Below are 22,762 nucleotides of genomic sequence, written 5' to 3'. Positions count from 1 at the left end.
TCTAATAATTTGGCCACGGATTGTATATGCAAAGAAAAAAAACCAGGGCAAGGAATACATAAAGGAAAAAAAAAGTGCAAGAAAAAAAGTAGGCAGCGAATAATAAAAAAAAACGGAAAAGGGGAAGAAAAACATAAAGTATCCCATGAAGATAAATTTCCAAAAAAGAAAAAAAAGAAAAAGAGAAAAGATACTATATAGAGATTAAGTATTTTATAGTAGCAAAGAAAACAAAATTGTTCAAATTCATCACCTAGAATGCAGTACCCTCATCAGCTTCTGCTAAACAATATTGTACTAAAGTGTTAATAGAATTTTCTTGACTTTGATCTCCATTGTCGATCTTGATACTTGATAAGAAAGTTTCAACTTGATCCGCATCTACAATATTTCTTAAATGCTGACATAAAAGATAAAAAATCATGTTGTTGTTTCCACTTTCTAATGATCTGTATACTTCTGAGTGCAATTTAGCGAGATCTATTAACTCTTCTGTTGGCACATCACTGACAGAATCTACAAAAGCACTAAATTTTTCAGTAATTTTCAGTGCTTCAGCTTGAGATTCAAAAGCCGACAACGGTTCTTTGACATTCCACCTGTACTTCTCATTTGTGAATTTTCTAACAAAAAGATCCATCAACAGCAAAATTCCATGAGTATCAATATTTGGCCTATATGAGTTTTTAACATTTGGAAAAGAATTCTGATCATCAATTAGTCTCGCGTTAAAGGAACTTTGACTACTTAAATTCTTACTAGTACTGCCAGAGTTTGTTGAAAAATGCATAGGTAGTAGCTTTGTCAATTCAAAAGATTTAAAATTACGCTTCTTACGAGTGCTTGTATAATTACACGGTGTTGCATTAGGGTCCTTTTTCATTTCAAAGCACATTTGAATTTCTTCATTAGCTACTTCTATTGTTTCATTAACTATAGCAGGATCATCTGCTACAATTCTAAGTATTTCATAGTAACCCATTTTGTTAAAAACTTCTAACGGTGGTAAATCTTTGTATTTTTGAAACTGAATAGAATCTTTATTATCGTAATAATCATAGATCTTGCTAAAGATATAATTTGAGCAATACTTCACTATAGCAGAACCTTCTTTCGTAGTATCATCAACAATACTTGGATCTTTATTTACCGCTGCTCTCATAGCTTCAAGATTGACATTTTTTATAAAATGTTGAAATGGCAAAAATCCCTTGTTATCATACAGTTTCATATTTGCCCCTCGGTTTATTAACAGTATGATTTGATTTGTTTTGTCAGATTTTGAAGCCAAATGTAAAGGCGTGGAACCATCATCTGTTTTTGCATCAATGTTAGCATTTTTATCCAGCAATTTTGTGGTAAAATCCTTTTCTGATCTCAAAGCTGCAAGATGCAGAGCAGTAAACTTCTCCTTTGTTAATGATTCTATATTAGAGCCTTTCTTTAATAATTCATCGAAAACATTCATTTGACCAGTTGCAACAGAAAGATGCAGTGGTATGTAACTTTCCTTGGAAGGTATTGTAAGGTCAGTCTTTTCATACTTAAGTAATTCAAGGACAGCATTTTCTTGTTTGAAATAAACAGCTGAAAAGAGGGGTGTCCAATTATTGTCAGAAGTTACTACGTTGATATTAACTTCTTTGACTTCATTCTTTCCTGATAGAAGATATTGTATCATGTCTACATTTCCGGCCATTGCTGCAAAGTGAAGAGACGTCATATTGTTTCTATTTCCAGCGTTTACGTCCACTTTACCACTACTTAACAAAACATCACAGATTCTTCGATTTCCTTTCATAACAGCCAAGTGGAAAGGAGTCAAGCCAAAATCTGACTTGGCGTTTACTGAAATTTTATCGTCATCAAGAAACAACTTAAGGGTTCTTGGTCTTCCTTGAACAGCGTAATGTAGAGGTGTGTATCCTGATTTTTCTGGCTTATTGATTTCTATTTTATTGCTCGAAATTAAGTTTCTAACTATTTTAAAGTAACCTTCTTTTGCTGCGATATGCAATGCTGTTAGTTTATCTAAATTAGTTTGGGCATTCACGTTTGCATCATGGGTAATTAAAAATCTCACGAAACCGGCATTTTTAGTACTAGCAGCAACATGCATCGCTGTATACCCTTTTTCATCGCCAGCATTAACTAATTCTTTTTTTACGTCCAAAAGAAACCGCATAGCAATCTTTACATTTCCACTTTCAGCTGCAGCATGCATAATATTTCTTTTCCTTTCAAAAACTGCAGTCACATTTGCGCCAGCTTCCAATAAAATAGGTATGAATTGTAATGGTTTAGTTTGATCTTTGCTTCTCGCAGCATCGTAAAGATCTCGATCAATATCTCGAAGTTCCGTTTGAGATTTTATTAAAATTCCTACTAGCTGAGGTTTTTCTTCATTAAACTTTCGAAAAACAAGTCTTTCTCTGCCTTTTTCATCCCTGGGAATTAGCAGTGTAGGGTTCGCCTTTCCATCTACTTTCAGTGGTTCTGTCCACTCACTGAATTTTGAATAAGTTCCATCCATTCTTAACTGAACAGCGTACCTTACTTTAGATTTATCATCCCAATCGCCATAATTGGATGCAATATCAGGTTTTTTAAAATCAATATCAATTACAGGTTCCGGTGTGTCTTCTATGACGGTTAGAGCCATTTGTGAAATATTAGTTTTGAGGTCAGTTAATCCCTCTATTCTTTTAGAGAGATCAGCATATAATTCATTATTAACATCTATAATAAAATGCTTATTTTTAACGTCGGTTAACGTCTTGGCAACTTCGTTAATTAAGCCGTTGGTTCCAGTTAGAGATGTTTTGAACTCGTTGAATGTGGTTACTAAAATATCGAATTCTTCATTGAATTCCTTGTCTTGTGCTCTTTGATAGTAATAATCAGAGAGATAAGAATGCTGTTTCAGAAGAAAAAACATAACCGATGCGTAGGTTTGCGTTCCGTAAAATAAGACATATAAAGCTTGAAATGCCTTAGTATCATCAGCGTTTTTTGGAATAGCGAAATTGTTGTTTTTATCCATGAGTTTAAACAAATCTGAATGCAAACCTTTCGACATTCTGACTCCTTTTAAATAATCAAGAATACCGTCTTTCTCTTTCAGACGAAAAACGAACTGATCTGCCGGGAGTATGCTTATTTCGTTTCTATATTTTTCAAAATCTCGAGAAAAATATTTAATATTATCTAGTATTTTTTGTATTTCACTATCTCTTAACGTTTTTAGTACTGTTTCGAATCCAAGTTTCATTTCTGCTCTGGTTTGCTCAACGGTAGTTAATGTTTTAGTAACCATTTCTGTTACTTTTTCCATCGCTTCTGTCATTTTATCAAGCTTTCTATCAACTTCATTAAACCGTTTATCCATAATTAATTTGATCTCGTCGAAATTAACATCATCACATTCCATGGCTGTGGCTGCAATGTTCATTCCGAACTCTGCTACATGTGCTACAGCAGCAATTTTTGAAGTTACTTTTTTTGCTGCATCTGTAACAAGAGGGATATCCGGAATATCACCTATCAAATCAGTGACGAGTCCTGTTGCATGGCCAGCGTATTCCAAAACTTTACACGTTTTTTTCCTTGACTCAATTCCTTCCATTGCCGTTTCATACTCGGAATCGGGATCATTATCAGAATCTCGTTTAACTATAGCTAAAGTAACAACTGTCTGGTTAATACGCATTTCGAGAGATAAAGAGTGTAGCTTTTCTTACCTGACTATGGGTGATTATTCTTGAAACGAATGGATAAGTGTGGATAAGGGAAGATTTTATAGAGATGGATGCCATCTGGTGGGTGCTTTTTTTATGAAAAACACTTGATTCGATTTTACTGTCCCTACACAGCTTTATCGCTGATGGCAGAAAAATACTTATTGTGTATTCTTCTTTACTTAGGAGTACTGTCAAACATCAATATCAAAAATTATTGGTTTGGAATTCGATGAAAATGTCATAGGGTTTGACTTCTTTTTTATTTTTACATTGATTGACAGAACAGATGGTTTTTTGTCAAGCTTTTGACAAAGAAAATAAGTTCTACAAAGAAATAAATTCGAAGAATGTTTTTATTGCTTGTTTCTTATGGCATGTGGAATCTAAGACATTTTTGACACATGAATATAACAAAAACAGATACTGAATTTCTTTATTATAACTGATATCGAATTTGATAATTAACGATACTGAATTACTTTATAATTACTGATACTATTACTCATAAGAAATTTTCTTAACTGTCAAATCTTCTTATTCTTAATAAATCATATTGCACAGTGCGCAAAGTAAAAATTGGCACATCTGCATTTTCGGAATCTAATAATAGGAATGCTACGTGTGCTACATGTCATCTTAATGTTTAAAGAGGCTTTAAATTTTCTAATTAAGATTAATTTATTTCTAATTCAACTTCATTTGAAGCTACGAAAAGAAATATAGAAGAGCGTTTTTTTTTCTTAATAAATATACCCTTTGTCCGACGAATTTGAATTTCTGAACCCTAAAATATAAAGAGGTTAACCAAAGAAGGTTTTCTAGAATGTGGTAATCCGTGTTTCTGAAAATACAGTCTTAATAGTTTAGGCAAGAGTGTGGTTGAAAGCTTTGGTCCTTTTTAGCTATTTCTCTTTTTATCACTATGAATTGTATAAAAAAAGTAACATTTTTAAGTTTTCAGTTTGAAAGAACTATTTGACAATACTGAATTACGTTTTGTATTTTTTTCTATTTAAAATACATATTTAAAAATGTGAAGGAAAAAAAATTTTTTTTACCTGACAATTCAAAAATAATTTTGACAATTACAGAATTTAAAAAAAATTGGAATAATTTGAGAAAAAAATATTTTTTACTCTTTGGATATTCAAGTTTTGTGAGTGAAAAAATAGTTGAAAATTAAATAGTTCTAGGGATATGGGGAAATATGAAAAAGTTGAAATTAATATTAAGGAGTTTTTACTGTTCTCCTAGTTAAATAAGTAGGACTATATTGCAGATTTTTTTCTTGTTACAGGATTGTTCTCTCCTATAGATTAAGAACCCTCTACCCTCGCCATCTTGGATTTTAGATTAAATTTTCGATTTTCATTTTGCTGATTTTTTTTTTTTTTTCACTTAGCAAACTTTTGACAGTATCGTATAATTCGGTAGTACAATATCTTTCAAAAGAGGTGGTCAGTAAAAGAATCGTATTTTTAGGATCAGAAGAAATATGAATTAATATGAAATTCTCCTCTTAGCTTTAAACCGATAAGTAGAACCGAGACTGGTGGGGCGTTGGTCCGAGAAGTCGTGAATTCGATCACCATCGGCCGAAGACTTCCCATGTTCAGAATGGTGACGGATGCACACTAAATTTGTAGGTTTTACTAAGTCCTCCAAGTTCCCATAGCAAATCCACCTCTGGGGGTAATGGATATGAGGTTGATCGTGCTCCGGTTTAAGTTTAAACTACAATCTACTGGTTTGTGAATGTGTCTTTCCTGTAAAACGGAATGTAAAGCATGTATCTTATTTCCGAATCAGCCTCAGAGATAAAAAATGTAAAAGAGCCAAAGTACCTTAAAGCATTAAAAAAATGTGATTTATAGTTTTGAATCAGTAATTTAAAAACTACAAATTTGTCAGCATTTAGATTTTTTAAAATTTAATCTTATTGCTGTTTAAACTGATGTTATTACTTAAACGATTGATGTTATTTACTGATTTGGCTGATTTTTATTACTGAAACGATACAAAATCAAAGGCATTTATCAAAAATTTAAAAACAGACAAATGTCTACTATTTAACTACTTTTCCAAAACTGAGGATTACAAAACTGCATTATTATAATTTCGGCAGAAATAATCAATATAAAAATCAGAGCAATATAAAACACATACAATAATAATAATATACGAATTAAATTGCAATGGCATAAAAATTTGCTAATAAGAATTTATCAAATTTTCTAAACTTAACATTTAATCAAATTGGATAAATTCAGGAATTAATCCTATTTTTGACTAAATTTCAAAAACCCAGGTCATTACTCCATTAGCCATTTCCTAAGCATGCGCTTAACTGCAAGATTACAACGTATGAGCAAAAACTGCAACAATTTCTTTTTTTCTGTCATTAAATAAATTATAAATTTTTAAATTGGTTATCAGCCTTTTTTTATTGATCTCGGGACAGAAAAAAAATGCATGTCAGAATCAAAATATTTCATGATATAAACAGTTTATTAAATTATTTATTTAAGTTAAATGATTTATTTTTATCTAAATTCTTCATTTGATTACAGATGTGTCTTTTGTCCCATGATGTCGACTAAAACTTTCAGTAAAAGGTTTATTTTCAATTGTATGAAACTTTTGAAAAATCTGAAGCAATTTGTAACACATCAAAAAACAGAAGATGAGTAAAACTCTATACTGTTGAAAGGATTAAGCATGAGAAACCAACTGCACTGACGCTCACCCCACCCCATCCCTTCCATCAAACTTGTTGAAAAAAATATATTTATATTTGTTTTTCATAATAAGAGCATTTTTGCGTGAAAGTATATTTAACCACTTTATTTTATAACCCTCATTGAATAGTCGACCCAATCCATGACCGTCGTTGAACTGCTGACCCTTATTTGGGTTTATGACTACTAATGTTCAACTCAGTAGCCTTGTGATTTTGAACCCAGTTTAGAAGACAGGGGAACTCCTGGATCTAGGAGTGGGAGAAATTTTCCATCACAGGAATTCGAACCCAGTTCTCAAAGCAAGGAGACTGAATAAATTTGCTAGCCAAGTGCACGACGGCATCTCCAAATTCTCATAAGTGATTTTTTTCGCATATTCAAATCGTATTAAGTGAGAATGTTCCACAATAAATATATTTTACCAATTGGATTCTCATTCTCTTTTCGTAGACAGTAAGGATACTGCATACGCTTCATGGAAACTCTCAAATGCGCTAGTCCCGCAGTGAACTGATCGTTAAGACACGGTTCCCATCAGATCACCGAAGTCAAGCATCACTGGCTACGGTCAATGTGCGGGTGGGTGACAACTTGGATCAGTCTACGTAGGGACCGAGGGTGTGCGGTATTGGTCCTCGTTAAACTGTTCTACCGTAAAGTGCCCGACTTCGCGCGCAGGTCGTCGGGCTATCGAAGCGGGGGTGCCACCCATAGAGTTGAAATACTGGGTAGAGAGAGTAGAATAACCCCCGACCCGTGGACAAGATAAAGTCACGTGACTGTAGCCCAAACTTGCCGTTCACTGAGACCGCTTCGATTCCCGTCCATTCGTTTAGCATTGCGATCGTCTGATGCAATTAACTGTCTGTCTTTTTAATTCAGAAATAAGAATGGTACAAAAGTCCTGAGCATTTTGCTGCACGGAGAAGTTTTCTAGGGACTGTCCGATAACTTTTTACAAGAAAGGGCGACATTTTTTTTCACTTTTTCTATTTTAAAATTGATTTTAAAATTTTTCCGATACTCAGTCATGCTCTGATAATCATGTTTTATTTGCTTTAATAATCAATTACGCTCGTTTTTGCTCACTTTTTTTGCATTTAACATAAGTTTTTATTGTTTCTTAAACTTTAAACTTATAATGTTTAAGTATATTTCAATATATATTCTATTTTTAGCTGAAATAGCTGCAAAGCTTTGTTGGCTTTCTTGGCGAGATACTTTAGCGCCAAGGAACAGTTGAGTAAACTTTCGGTTTTGTTTTAGTTCTCTTTAAATGTCGATATCATTTCTGTATATTCTGAAGATTTTGTATATCTTTACCTCTTGATTACTAAAACCCAATATTTATCTTGTTCTAAAATGTTTCCTTTAAATATATATATTTAAATAAAAAATATGGTACATAAGAAGTTGTGTTTTTTAAATTACATAGGAATGCTTAAAAACCAAATTATTTGTATATTCTTATATGTTTGATGAATAATTAAATTCTATGAAATATTTTTAGTATTTAAGTATAAAATAGTGTATAGTAGTTTTAGTGTTAATTTTTAATAAAATTATATAATTCTGTTACTATACATAAAATGAATACAAATTATGTACTATTTAGAAAATAAATTAAGGTATATTTAATATAATCATTAAGTACTTGTTTATCTTCTTTTTAATAAAAAATAGTTGCTTTATTGGAAATACTTTATTTTACTAGTATATTAAAGCGTAGAATTAGTTTGATTAAGTGCAACAAATTTAGAAAACATAACATAGAAGTGGATAAGTTGTATAGGAGTAAATTAGTGCAGTAAATTAGCGCATGTTATGCATTGGTATGGAATAAACTGCTCAGACGGCCAAGGCTAACAGCTGGCTGTGGTGCAAAGATTTAGCATCGTGAACCTTTCTTGTAAAATTTCAACTGTTTTTACCTTTATCTAGATTGTATATATTTAATTTGCAGCTGGCTAAAAGATATAGTTTTAAATGCACTTACTATTTTTAAGAAAATTACATTTTTTATGGATGGGCATTGTAATTTTCTTAATGTCCATAAAATGATTATGGTTCTTTTATTTGTAAAGTTAAATATTTTTAACTGCTACTGGTTTTCTGCATAAAAATTATTAAACATATATTGACCTATAATAGTTGCATAAATTTACCTCATAAAAAGTTGCATAAATTGCAATTTCTATCACAAATAAAAGTAAGATATTTTAATTATAAGTTCGTCATTAGTTTCAATCTACATTTAGTACAAAGTAAAAATTCTAATTGCTTTCTCTTTTATTTAAGTATTTTTTGTTTAAATTTCGAAAGCTTTTCTACTAGTCTCTTTGTGTGTACAATTTAAACTTCCTAGTAATTTATGGAATTAGATTGTACATGAAATACAAAGTAAAATTTCTAATTAAACTCTTTTATTATTCTCTTTGATTAGTTTAATGCTTTTAATCTTATATTTTTCTCTATTCGGAGCTGAAAACTTTTATATTAGAATAAATATTTTATTTCATATTTAGACAAATTGTTGAGTATTAAGTTAAAATGCAACAGCAGTTTATTTTTGAAAATATCTATTTTAAGTATCAGGAAAAAAAGAAGTCAAAATTCTAAATTAATACTGTAAATAATCTTTATTGTATAAATAATTTAATGTATTCAATATATAAATAAAATTCTAAACGTAATTAAATTTAATCAAAAATATGTTTTCTAACTAATCTGTTCTACTAAAAACGGGTTTTATTTTCCCCGAAGCTATTTTTCCCGAAATTTGATATTACCTCTCGAGCAGTCTCTTGGTGAGCATAAATAAAAATGATAAAAGTGTTGCAACATTAACGTTATTTCTAAGCATCGAACTTTTTTCAGACAATCTGTTTAATTTTACAATTTGTTTTATCTAACAGTGATAAAACTTTTAAAACGTAAAGATTAAATTAATTTTTTAAACGAACTTGTGTTTCATTAAAAAAGGGCAACATTTTCAAATTCACATTTTAAGCCCTGGTTGATTTAAAAAAAATCCTGATTTTTGTATCGAAGTTATTATTTTTTTAAAAAAAATAACAATAGTTATTACAATATATATTAGTAATTTTTTTTTTAAAATAGGTTTTTGCAATAAAAACATTTAAAAAAAAATTTCTGAATATAGTAATAAATATAAGTGATACAGAATATCGTTTTTTATTTTTATATAATGAATAAATTTTAAGGAATAGTGTTAAGGGTACAGACGAGAACTACTGAATTTTTTTTAAATAAAGGCAGTACTTTAATTAAAAATTATTTGTTAAGAGAAAAAAAACTCCTCATGTTTTAAAAACCCATTTAATAATATTAAAGAAATATGATTGACGAAAATATTTTTTTTCTCTCTTTCAAATGCTCCGATTATTTGCGCATCGGTAATATCGAAATAAAGCTGTTTAAAAACTTGTCTTTCAAATGCTCCGATTATTTGCGCATCGGTAATATCGAAATAAAGCTGTTTAAAAACTTAGTGCGCCAACATTTGTGATACTGCGCCAAGTATTGCACTATTTCCATCACGTGATTGTAACTCCTTGCTTGCTATCTGTGGCGTGTCTTTTCGGAAGGAATAAAGCGGACTTGGTTCCTCTACCTACTATATCAACTCTATGGTGCCACCCCCTCCGCAGAGGATCAAAATTGTGGTGGCATGTCTTCGGATCATCCTCAGGGATGCACGTTTCCCAGACCGTCGCCAATAGCCCATTGTGCAGCTCTAGTGCGACGTAAATTAACAACAATAACAAATGCGCTAATTTTTGGGCCAATTTCACTACATGCATTTCTCATATTTCTTTACGCTGTCGAGGGAGAATTTGATTGGTGATCAAGCATTCGGCATCGTTTGCCGTGAGATTTCTGATTTATAGTTGAGTGTAGCAGAAATAGATCGCTAAAAACTAATTCTCAAAATTAATCACTCAATCAATCTTGAATTTGTAAATAAACAGCTGAAATAAAGAACTAGTCGATAGAAGTAGAAATTGTTTGATAAAATCGATAGTGTTTGCCTTTTCATAAATAATTAATGAGATTAAGCAATTATATTTCTTAAAGCTGCCATGTCTGCATTAAAAACTCTGTATAATGAAGTAGAGTTGTTAGTACAAGTAAGCAATACCGTACTAACTTACAGGTTTGAATAGTTATCAACTTATTTGGTGCTTAATTTGTGAAAATTGTTAGCTTTACAATTTTAAAATGAGGCATTTGCATTGAGGAAAAAAAATTGTACTTCATTTTAAGTGAATATATAATTTTATTTATATTAAAATTTTTGTATGCATAGGTGTAACTCTAATTTGAGTAAACAAGTTCTCTATCATTTACTTTTTTTAAAATAAATTTTCCTGTTTTGAATGAGAAATTTATTGACTTTAATTCGTATTATTTCGAATTTTAGTATCCAGAAGTTGGACTTGCCATTTCTGATTCTGCAGCACCAGTTCCTGGTTATCTGTATGGTGAAATTAATGGTATATGTCAATTTCTAATACTTTTTCAAAGCTCGTTAATGTTATGGAATTTAACAATCATTTCTATCTGTCTTAGTATAAATACATTTTACTTCATTTGTTGACATTTTTTTTTATTATCTATAAATAAATGAAAGAAAGCTTAATTTAGAAGCTGTGTGTGGAGCAAGATAATTAAATAAAATTTCATAATATTGTACAATATATTCAAACAAAGCAGTAATTTATTTGGATGTTTTTCAGTCTTGTACCTTTTCAATTTATTAACCTATATAGGCAATAGATAGGAGACTATTTTGTGTAGGAATGTTTTGGAGACACAGTCAGATATTGGGTTATATTTTTAATGATTCGATTAAAAATAATGACAAAAAAATTATAATAAGAACAACAGGGTTCCCACGGTCCTTGAGAGTCCTTGAAAGTCCTTGAATTTTTTTTTGCTAAATTTAGGTACTTGAAAGTGCTTGAAAAACGTCTTAGGTCCTTGAAAAACTTGATAGGTCCTTGAATTTGTCCAATACTGCCGACGGCCCTTTTTATAAAACACCTGCGGATCTTTCTCGTTCTTTCTGTTTTGTTCCCGAGCTCTCTCACGTGGTTTTTAACACCACCGTTTCTAACCGGGGCTAGCGTCTTGGTGTCTGCCAAGCTCGCGGAGCACAGCAGACAATCAATGCGTTAGGGGCGAGACTCCACTTCATCTTCTGTCGCATATGCTTAGATATTCTTTTTTCTTATTGAAACTGGAATACTCTCGAATTTCGTAACAATATGTACCTTGTAGTTTTCAATAAATTTGCCGTTTTACCATCCGCACTTGTCCTTACGTTTGAGTCATTTCAAAACTTTATTGTAAAGCGTATTCGCAAAGGCACGGCTTCATATTTGTGTTATGTAGTTTAGACTAGTTATGCCTGGGAAGTGCTATTTTAATCCCCAATGGATGGATAATCAAGCTTATAAAGAATGGATTTTATCGATGCCCGAAAAGAAGTTCAGAGCCAAGTGCCGATTATGCAAGAAGGAGATCGATATCGCGAAAATGGAAGAATCTGCTCTGAAATCACACATCAAAAAAAGGTAAAACAAAAAAGCAGTCTCATGCCCTGAGTTCTCTTTTTCCAAAGACATCAACATCTAATTCATCTAATCATCATTCAAGGATCTGGTGTAAATACTCCTTCAACATCGTGTGCCCCATGTGAAACAGAAACTTTAGTGGCCGAGGTAACAATATCTTCTTATCTGGTCAAAAGGAATGTGCTTGATGCTGAAATTCTCTGGAGTCTGAAGTGCATCACTAGTAATTATTCATGTAACTCCTGTGAAGGGATTAGTAAATTGTTCTCCAAAATGTTTGCTGATAGCTGTATAGCGAGACAATTTTTTTGTAGTGCCACAAAGTGAGCCTATTTGGGCTCCTTTGGATTGGCACTATACTTCAAAGGGATTCTTATAAATGAGCTGAAGAATGTTGATTGCTACACTGTACTCTTTGATGAGACGTTAAATCAGTCTCTACAATCTAAGCAGATGGACATTATGGTAAGGAATTGATAATAAAGTTTGCACTAAGTATCTTACCTCCCAATTTATGGGTTATGGAACTGCAGAAAATATTTTGTCCTCTTTTTACAAATGCATGGATGATGGTTAAAAGCTCTCTAAAATACTACTTCAATTATCCATGGATGGACCCTATGTCAATTAGAAATTCTATTAGAAGCTTCAGTGTGAATTAAAAGAGAAATATTCCCACCAGGTCATATTCATTGGCAGTTGTGGATTACACATAACGAATAATGCTTTTAAACATGGTGAAAATGGGATATGTTCCTTCTAATTTTTATTTTCAGAAAGAATTGTTGCTGCATAACATTTAGAGAAGGTTGTGTAAATTATGGATGAATAATTTCAGAAACGATGTTTAATAGAGGAGAGGAGGGGGTTATGGAATAGTCATGAAATATGGAATACCTAAGATTTAGCTCTGTCTTTCATGCCGCCTTCACATGGAAATACACAGGATTAAAGGATTTCCCCATTAACACCTCATTACCATTAGTTATAGATTGTGCTGAAAATGATTTTGTGAATTAATATGTAAAACTAGTAGGGTTGTTTTTAAAAAAATATAAATTTTAGTCCATAATACATATACTCTCTTCTCTCTATATAGGCAAAGCATTTAGGTATTATATTTGAAATTAATTATTGCCACAACAAGCATTGTTGCTTTTAGTAAAATAGAAGAGAATAATTTTTAAAATTGGTCTTAGATTAAGGTCCTTGAAAATTTTGTTGAGGTCCTTGAAAAGTCCTGGAAAGTCCTTGAATTTCAATCTCATCATAGAGTGGGAACCCTGAACAAGCATTAAGTGTAAAGCATTTATGTCAAAGCTATGTAACTCGTCCTGACTGCTTTCTCTACAATATGAAAAATTATTTTTTATGTATATTCAGTTTATTTCTTTTTTCAATTTTGAAGTTGAACTCATTTTATTTGTTATTTATAAAATATTTCTAATTAAAAATGTATAATTTCAAGTAGTTTTTGATGAAGTTTTGATGTACAAGAGATAGTCAAGACCCATTATTATGATCTTGTTTATAATTTGATACAAATATCTTTAACATAATAAGTTATGCATATTTTAATATCTCTCTGCATCATTTTGTTACAATCTCTGTTTATATGATTTTGTTAGAAAGACTATTTAGAAATCACCATTTTCTATTTTTTTTTTTTAAATTCACTATATATTATGTAGGAATTGTCGAATTGAGTAATTAAGTGCCAAGCAAAAATACTACTTACGGTACAATAATAAACTTTGCAAGGGAAACTTTGTAGGTAATAAATGAGAGCTTAACTCTCTTTAATTTTAACAGAAATTGCAAAATCGCATTGCAAGGTGTTGTTAAATGTATTATTAAAAGAAAATTGCAATTTTTAAAAAGAAAAATGACCATACTCACCATGCTGCATAAGCAAAAATTGCATAGGATTTAGGATAGTTTAAGCCTTCAAATTTTAATGAAAATTGCTGCCATATTAAAAAGGAATGTTGAATGATGAAAGTTAAAATATAAATTGTATTTTTGATACATTTAATGTAATGTTAAGGAATTTTCTGCAGAAAATAATGCATGATGCTAAGAATATGACATTTTATTTAAAATATGTTATATTTTTTTAAAAATCAGATAGCTAATTAAAGTGTCAAAAGTAAAAAGGCTATGAAGTAATCAGTATAAATTAATGCATAGAAAATTGTTTTACAGATTTATCTGGTTGAAAGCTTACAGGTAAAAAATAATTGTAAGGCAATTTTTTTTTAAAAATTTATTCATATTTACAGAAATGTCAAGTAGAACATTTGTAACACTCCACCTCTCCAATTGAAAAACATTGAAAATAAATCAATTTGCAAAACAATCCCGTTGAAAACAAATAAAAATCTCATTGTCACATTTCTCCTGGAGCGAACTGTTATATATCTATTAAAATAAAATAATCTAACTATTAGAATAAAAACTATTATACAGTTGTGGTGATAGGTTCGACGCTCATCGTAAAATCAAGTTTATTTCATATTGTTATCTGTTTGTCTTTAATCAATTGTGCGGAGCTATCTTCGCTTACCTCACAGTGAATTCGCGATAACTCGAATCTGATAGGACTGACGAAAAACTTCGACATATCGGAAGTTCGACTTACCGTTAGTTTCGGTTTTGGACTTTCAAAATATTGTCGGATTATTTCATTAATGCTTATTAATTACAAATCTTCTAAATGCTTACAATATTAAAGATCATTTTTCTGACAAGCCATTTACGATAAGACTGTTTGAAGCACTTTATGATACCCTGGTCCATCGGCTGCAACTTTGCTGTTGTGTTTGGCGTTTTCTTTTCTTAGCGAAGAATTTCCGATCCAATTTTCTTACATAGTCTTCAAATAATACTGATGTCACTTTTATTAGACTTGTAATCCAAAGGATACGTTTTTACATTCTTGAAACATCGGGGATTTCGGTATTTTCCGATAGCAAGTAAGGGCAATTTCTCTGTCCCAGACGCATTTCCTCCAACTAGGACAGTCAAACGTTCCTTGCTCATTTTACCCCCTGAGCAGTTTTCATCCTTAAACATCATAGTCTTATTTGGAAGACATTTAAAAAATAAACCCATTTCATCAATATTGAAAACATCATTTTAACTGTATCCTTGAAGTAAATTTGGTAACGTTTCATTTAACCACTGTTCACATACTTCAAGAGGGACAGCTTTAGCTTCTCCATGAGGAGTGCGAAAGACATTGTGTGTGTGTTGCAAAGGAAGGGACAAGATATCAGCTCCTAGGTTTTTTTTCTTGCTTCAAAAGATCAAAAAAAAATCGAGTTAAAGGGAGTAAAATTCGAGTAATCGAGAATAATTAACATGAAATTGAAGATAAAAGGGTCGGGACCTCATAAAAAAATCGAGTTATAATAATATTCGAGTTATCGTACTTCGAGTTATAGCGAATTGACTGTAATATCTTTATTGTAAATATTCATCTGTTGGTTGAATTATAATCCATAGTAAAATTAATGACTAAAAGACTTTATTTTAAATTTTATTGTAGAATAATATTATTTTTCAATTTCAGCTGTTACTTATATTAATTATGGAAACAACTGCAAACCACTTGTTAACTTCTTAGTCTCAAGACTACAGCCTGGAACGCCTTTAGTGGCCATCAAAGTAGGTTGCAATTTTATTTTTTTTAAATTTTTTTTATGGAATTTAATAAAATGAACCCTAATTTTGGGCCCTATACAGAAATGAACTACATTAGAACTTTGATTTAACAACACCCGTGGTTAACAATTTTCTGCTTTTAATGTCTTTTCAGCATTTCCTACCTTTATCAATTTATGTATGAAATCTGGTAGTGATGAAGAAGATTGAGCCTTTAGATCCACTCCCATCATTTAATGAAACAGCTGTTACGTGCATGGGGACACTTTTCAGTTGTGGGGACTGAAATCAGTCTTGAAAAAAAAAATGCAAAAAAGCTAAGAGTAGGCTAAATTTAATCAATTAATATATCTTTCCCATTTGTTTTTTAAATTAAAATTTTCATTTTTCTTTAAAAATGTAATATTCTTTTGTTAAAAATAAAAGTAAAATATTAAACTTTTTTATTATTTCGTAATTATTGTGAAACGATCAAGTAATGATGTCACAACGCAGTGAAAGAATGGGTTTAATTGAATTTCTGATAATGCTTACTTAAACAAAATTTGTACTATTGTTGTATCTAAATTTGCTTAAGTTTTCATTTTTCCCCCAACATTTTGAAATGCTGATGAAAGCTAATTTAAGATTAATATTTGAACGAAGAAAAAAAAGAGAAGTATATAGAGATAGGACAAAAGATAATAATGAAATGAAAAATAAGGAGATATGAATAGCTTTATGAGAAAATTAATAGTTTATTATTCAATGATTTGCATAAAAAGATGTTCAAACTTAGTTGTTATTTTTATTTTGTATACTGTAAAAAAATTAATGAATAAATTTTTTTTTTAGAGAAAATAATTAAATCATTGATTTAATATATGAGCCATTATTTTGGCAAGGTACATTTTGAAGGCAGTGAGCTATAAATTTCTGAAAATTCTGGTAAACTATGCTAGACCTTGTTAATTGGCTAAAAAAATAAGTTCAGTTTCAAAGTCTTTTTAGAGTGGCACCCATGTGTGGCGGAGACTGAATTATTTCTTTCACGGACATGAAAGAAAAGAAATATATGTCTTGGAATTAGAGCCGGATTATACCTTTCGTAGGCCCTAGGCATAGCCGTTATTGGGCCCTCCCCTCCTTCCCCCACTCCTCCCCTCTTTTCAAAATATATGCTATAATTATTATGGATAAATAATATGGATTTTAATTTTTACAAATTTGTTTATCGAACTTTATCTGCAATACCGACATACTGTTGATATTGCATTTGATATCGATAATACCATTATGATTAGTTCGATCGATAACTATGTAAACACTTCACGTCAACAATACAACAACAAACCAGCAAAGAAAACAGTGAAATTGATAGTGAGATTAATTAAAAGAAATATTTATACTACAAATAGCTTCATAGTTTTCATGATACTACTATGATAACTAAGTGGAGAAAATTAACATTGTCAAAAGTAAATCTTTTGAAATTATTTATAAATAAATTTGCAAGGTAGGTTAAATGTTTACTAATAGAAAAAAATAATTTATTACCGAAAAATATTATATTTTTATTTGTATCTTCATAATTTTGAGCAAAATACACTTGTTGTTTTTAAAGCTAAATTAATTTTGTCAACAAATTTTTTTCTCCCAAGTTTTTCGTAGGCCCCTGAATTTCATAGGCCCTAGGCACGTGCCTAGTGGGCCTATAGGTTAATCCGGCCTTGCTTGGAATTGTTAGAAAGGTCATTTTGTATTTCAAGACGAAAAGGGGGGGGGGATAAAAAAGGTTGGATTTTTTTTCATTGCAATAATGTAAGTTTTTCTTCTTTACTAAATAAATTAAATTTAAGTTTCAGATTGTATTCAGGTATTTAACAAAATATAATTTTTACGCATTTAAATTTTAGTTTAGTTAAGAGAATTTTTATGTCTCTGATATAGCAACATCTTATTCTTTCTGACCTCTCCAGTCGGACATGCATCTTTAAATTGAAGTTCTACTGTATTAAGTTTGAACATTAAATTTACAGATGTGCAAAATATTAATTGGACTTAAGGAAATGGATAGTAGACTGCAATGAGAAGTCAGTATCGCTGAATTTTTTTTATAGGTTTTCAATTGTTATCGCAAAGTTTCACTTTAATCACATTTGAGTACGGAATTTTAAGTCTTTGAATTTTGTTTTCCCTAATTTGAGTTTAGCATGGAGATTTAATTAGTTTATTTTACTGTATGTGTTAAATACATTTTCAACTTCATATCATTCTTCAGATCTTAAAACTGCTGCTCTATCTAGTGAAAAATGGTCACACAGAAATAGTGGAAGAAGTTAAATACCAAGAAGTTGCTTTAAAAGAGGCCATGGGTAGTAAAAATTTTATTTTTCAACACTTTATTTATTTTTCTTCTCAATGATTTCTATATTTTTATATAAATAATGTGATGAATTTTCTCCCCACACATTTGAATCCCTTTTCTTACCCATTTTTTGAAATTGTTATAAATCATATTTTTTTTTTACTATATTGTTAAAGATAAGGAGCTAAAAAGAAGCATAATATGTAGGCTTTAAACTTTTTTTGATGCCATGTGTCCACTCAAGGATGATTTATTTGAAAAACATTACAAACTACTAAAACTGTAAAATTACTTGCTTCTTAATGTTCCATTTTTTTAATAACAAATATTCTGTGAGCAACATAGAGCTGATGTATATTTCTTTATTTAGAATGCATTGTGTGGTTTCAGTTGCTGATGTGATATTTGACTAAAATCTAAAATTTACCATGCCAGAAAGGGTTAAACTGAATTTTTAATTTTTTATTAGTGTAAAAATATTTTGTCTTATCATCAGTTTGCTATTCTATGTTATTTTAGTGAAGGGGGTGTTGATCATCAAAATTACTTAAACTGTTGATTTCATTAGCTTTTTTTTTGTAGAATTACTTTCACTATATCGAAATTCTATTTCTTCAAAATCAGCTATCTGCATCACTTTTAAATGAAATTGCCACTTTCATTATTCTTTTTTAACATCATTCTTTTCAACTGAGCTGTCATGCATTACAACTAGTCAAAAAATATGTTCAAATTTGTAATCCAATGTAAAGTTCTCAAACAAAACTTCGTAAATTGCCAAACAAAACAAAAATTATTAATTTTTTTTTGCTGGGTAGGAAGGAAATAATAAATCATAGTAACAATTTCTGCTCTTTCCATGTTTTCTGGGGATAATAAATAGTTGCAATATCTAAATAATGAGACAACTTGGGATAATCCCAGAACTGGAAAAAAAAATTAATAATTTTGCCATTTACAGTATATCTATTCGATAATCTATTTTGCTATTTTGATTTAGTTTATTTTCTGTAAAATTTAAATATGAACGGTGATTAGTATAATGACCCTGTAAAGATGGACTTCATAACGAGAGGTTGCTATATCGTTAAGATAAAAAACTAGAGCAAATGTTCAAATATAATTCATAAATAATGGACTTATTTTGAGAAAAGCGTGCTATACATTGAAAGGAATTAGAAAATGGATGGAATAATTGACTTTATAATTTTTTTTTAAAGTCAGTAAAGTGCAACTATTAATATAATGCATTAAAAAGGTTAATGTATAATATTAATTAAAATGGATTTTTTTAGGTTAAAATGGACTTATTTTTTATTTTTTCAAATGACATCTTTTAATATTATACATAATTTTTAGAAAGTTATTAAGTGATCTTCCTATATTTTGAAATTTTCTTTCAAGAGAAGGATGGCGTGAAATTGGAACACCTCCTGTCTTCAGAATTACATAATGACTTTTAATTGTTGTAAACAAAGTGCTTTCCAGGAGGAATATTTTAAGCAATTTTTAAGGTTTTGATCTAATTCTTCTATCTACTACCTTCAAAATTTTATTTGCTGTTCTAAACTTAAAGCTTTTATCTGTTTAGGAACAGCTCCATTTTCGTTAATAACCATTATACGTTCAGAGAACTGTTTAGTCTAATCAAAAATTAAATCAAGAAAAATGGAAATACCACTGGCTTTAACCAAAAAATGAACAACCCCCTAAATGAAAATTAGCAACCATAAAATGAAAATTAACAAAATGTATGAATGCACACAGGAAACTCTGAGATGATTCCACCATGAGGATGCAATACACACTTCAAATTTTATTTTAAATACAAGACCCAATACATACCCATTTTTCTTTTTTCTTGGAAATGCATTTGCAAATTCTCTATTTTATTTTTTAATTTAATTTTTGCTTTCACATTAAGTTTTTTTTTTCTATCTCAAGCTAGTAAAAAGTTGGAAAATTATTAAGGAAAATTGAAAGAGTTGTTTTTTAGAATCAAACTTAGCATTCTGAATGTCTTCTTTAAATAACGATAAGGAATTTTGAAATTTTAGTGAAATGAACAATAGTTAAAAAAATATATTAAAAATAAAAATATTGCACTATTCAGTGATAAAAGATAACTAAAAATATTTGTACCATATTTTAGTAAACAAAAAATATCTATTCTTTTTTTTTTCTTTTTCATGACAAGTGGAAAGTTGAAAAGTTGTTACTGGTAACCGAAAGAGTTGTTTTTCATAATCAAGCATTGTATATTTAATGTTTTAGTATAAATAAAGTTATTGAAAGTTTACAAAAAAAAAAATAATTAACTAAAAATATTAGAAGTATAGGCACATTAAGTTGTAACTCTACAGCAATATATTTGAATACCACCTAAAAATTGATATAATTTTTCAACTAGCAGATTAATATCGTATCTAAGGCATGTAAAAGTCTAGTTTATAAAGTTTATTCGGAATGTTAAGATTCTGATTAACTTATATTATAACAACATATTGAGATTTTAATAACATTTAAAAGAGCATTACATAAGCAGTTTATTATCAATATTTCTTCAGGTTTTCATGGTCCTCCTGATGATCTACATGGCAAAGCATTCTATGAGAATATTCGGAAACTTGCAAAGGTAGGTTTTTTATATGCAATGTATATTTTGAAATTAATATTATAGTAGAGCTCACAGGTGATGAAACATTTAATGCATTAAGTGTTTTACGATGAAAATTACATTAAACAAAATTCTGTAGAATTAAGCAATCAACATTAGCTACTTATATTTTTGCTTCTCAATAAAGATTACATAGAAACAATTCACATTAGTTGCTTTTGTATGCTTAAATTTTTTGTACAAGCCTTGAATTCTGATTTAGGGAGAGATCGCATTTGACAGGATTTATTTTTGTACACAAACCTTGAACTTTGATTAAGGGTGCAATCAGGTTTAACTAGTATTTTTTTAAATTCTTGAATTTTGTTATTTATACCTTGAATTCAGATATGATCTGAATTCATAAGCATTTTTTCATTCTGACCATGAATTCTGATTTTGGGGGGTGATCAGATTTAACAAGCATATTTCTTTTTCCGAGCATTTTAGGATAGGACCTATGTTTTAAGAGTTCCTCTTTAAATATAGGTCTTATCATATATTTTAAATTTTGAGTTAATTAGTTCTGCTTATTATGTTAAACTGCTTTAATTAATTTATCATGCATATATTTTTAATATTTATTTTCTCCCTTTATCTTAACAAATTTAATATATCGATTTCAATTTTTTAAAAAATGAATTGTATTTATAAACTTAGCAATTCATGAGAATTTTTTGCAAGAGGTCTTACAAAATATACATCTCACTAAGATTCTATCTTATATAGCTTATGTATTTTTATGTATGTTTGCAACCAAAACATTAAGTTTGGGGGAAAATCTAAACTTTTATGGAATTAAACAAAGGGAAAGCTTAAATGTTTTTATCTTTTAATTTGTTAGCTTTTTAGTATAAGTTGGCAACAACTGTTGAGCTTTTAGTAAGACTCTTTGACTTCATGTATATATATTATTATTATTAGGAGTTGTTAGATTTTATCTTCTCAGAAGACAGAGAAGTTTCTGATGCATCATCACCACGTAAGTTTTCTACATAATTAATTATGCTGTTTACTATTTCATAAATTGTTAGATAAACTGTTCTTTCAGTTTATCAATTTATTATGTATATTTTTAGCTGTTCTAGAACTGACTGGCTATGGATCAAATGCTAATACCAAAGGATTGTCTGGATTTGGCTTTAGTGTTAAAAGCCAAAGTAAGTTTTCTGAATTATTTGCTAACCTATTGAAAAATTTTTCTGCAATATTATTTCACAACTACACTAATTTTGATTGGCTAAGATGAAAGAGTATAGAACTTAGTTTATAATAATAAATTACTTATTGCATTATTAATTCCAGTCTTTTCGGATTTTATATCGAAATTTTTATTTGTTCCATATGACTTCCATAACTTTGATGCAAGTGTCAGTTAAGGAGGATGCGTGAAATTATCAGAGTCTGTTCCCCTGTGAAATTTTTCCTTGATTAATTATTTTTTTTTTTATGTATATAAAGCAAGCAACTTATCACATATGATAATATTCCTCATTGGATTAAAATACACTCTATAACAAAAAAATCGATGCACCAAGAAGGCGCTAAGACGCGCAAAATCGGCGCTCGATCAGGATGGAATGTTGCCAACTGGGGACATGTAGTCTTTAGCAACAAATCCCGCTTCCAACTGTGTCCTGACGATCATCGAAGACGTACAGGGCAGAGGGTGGATCCTGCCTTCACTATTGCACGCCACACCGGCCTTCAACAAGGCATTATAGTCTGGGGAGCCGTTTCCTTTGACAGCCGGACCCCTTTGGTCGTCATTAGAGGTACACTTACTGTACAGCGGTACGTCAACAACATCCTAAGACCTGTTTTGCTACCGTTTCTTTTGCAGCTCCCTGGGCTGGTTTTTCAGCAGGACAATGCCAGACCACATACGGCACATGTTGCTATGAACTGTTTGCAAGCTTGACAAACTCTTCCTTGGCCTGCCAGATCACCAGTTCTCTCTCCCATCAAGCATGTCTGGGATATGATGGGAAGGCGATTGCATCTGGCACGGA

The 22,762-nt window shown here is 30.3% G+C and overlaps 2 protein-coding genes across 3 annotated transcripts in view; one reads left to right on the top strand and one right to left on the bottom strand.

Moving 5' to 3' along the window:
* Positions 1-253: 253 nt before the first annotated feature.
* LOC107455541 (delta-latroinsectotoxin-Lt1a-like) lies at positions 254-3,079 on the bottom strand. Its single transcript, XM_016073147.4, has one exon. The coding sequence runs from the start codon at positions 3,077-3,079 to the stop codon at positions 254-256; it is 2,826 nt and encodes a 941-aa protein (XP_015928633.4).
* A 7,319-nt stretch (positions 3,080-10,398) lies between these two features.
* LOC107455561 (AP-4 complex accessory subunit Tepsin) overlaps positions 10,399-22,762 on the top strand; it is a 33,043-nt gene continuing 20,679 nt past the window's right edge. The window contains exons 1-7 of one of the 2 annotated variants that reach the window (XM_016073177.4): positions 10,399-10,632; positions 10,926-10,998; positions 15,656-15,750; positions 18,008-18,101; positions 20,662-20,729; positions 21,675-21,732; positions 21,830-21,910. In XM_016073177.4, coding sequence (XP_015928663.2) covers positions 10,585-10,632; positions 10,926-10,998; positions 15,656-15,750; positions 18,008-18,101; positions 20,662-20,729; positions 21,675-21,732; positions 21,830-21,910 — 517 coding nt within the window. In that variant the 5' untranslated portion in view covers positions 10,399-10,584. The remainder of the gene's footprint in view (positions 10,633-10,925; positions 10,999-15,655; positions 15,751-18,007; positions 18,102-20,661; positions 20,730-21,674; positions 21,733-21,829; positions 21,911-22,762) is intronic. The other variant, XM_071184821.2, reaches the window with a different exon arrangement.

The sequence above is a fragment of the Parasteatoda tepidariorum genome, chromosome 5 (genome assembly GCF_982258835.1).
Source record: "Parasteatoda tepidariorum strain Cologne lab strain chromosome 5, Ptep-v5.0, whole genome shotgun sequence".
Taxonomy (NCBI): Eukaryota; Metazoa; Arthropoda; class Arachnida; order Araneae; family Theridiidae; genus Parasteatoda; species Parasteatoda tepidariorum.
This window is presented reverse-complemented; position numbering and strand designations above follow the sequence as displayed.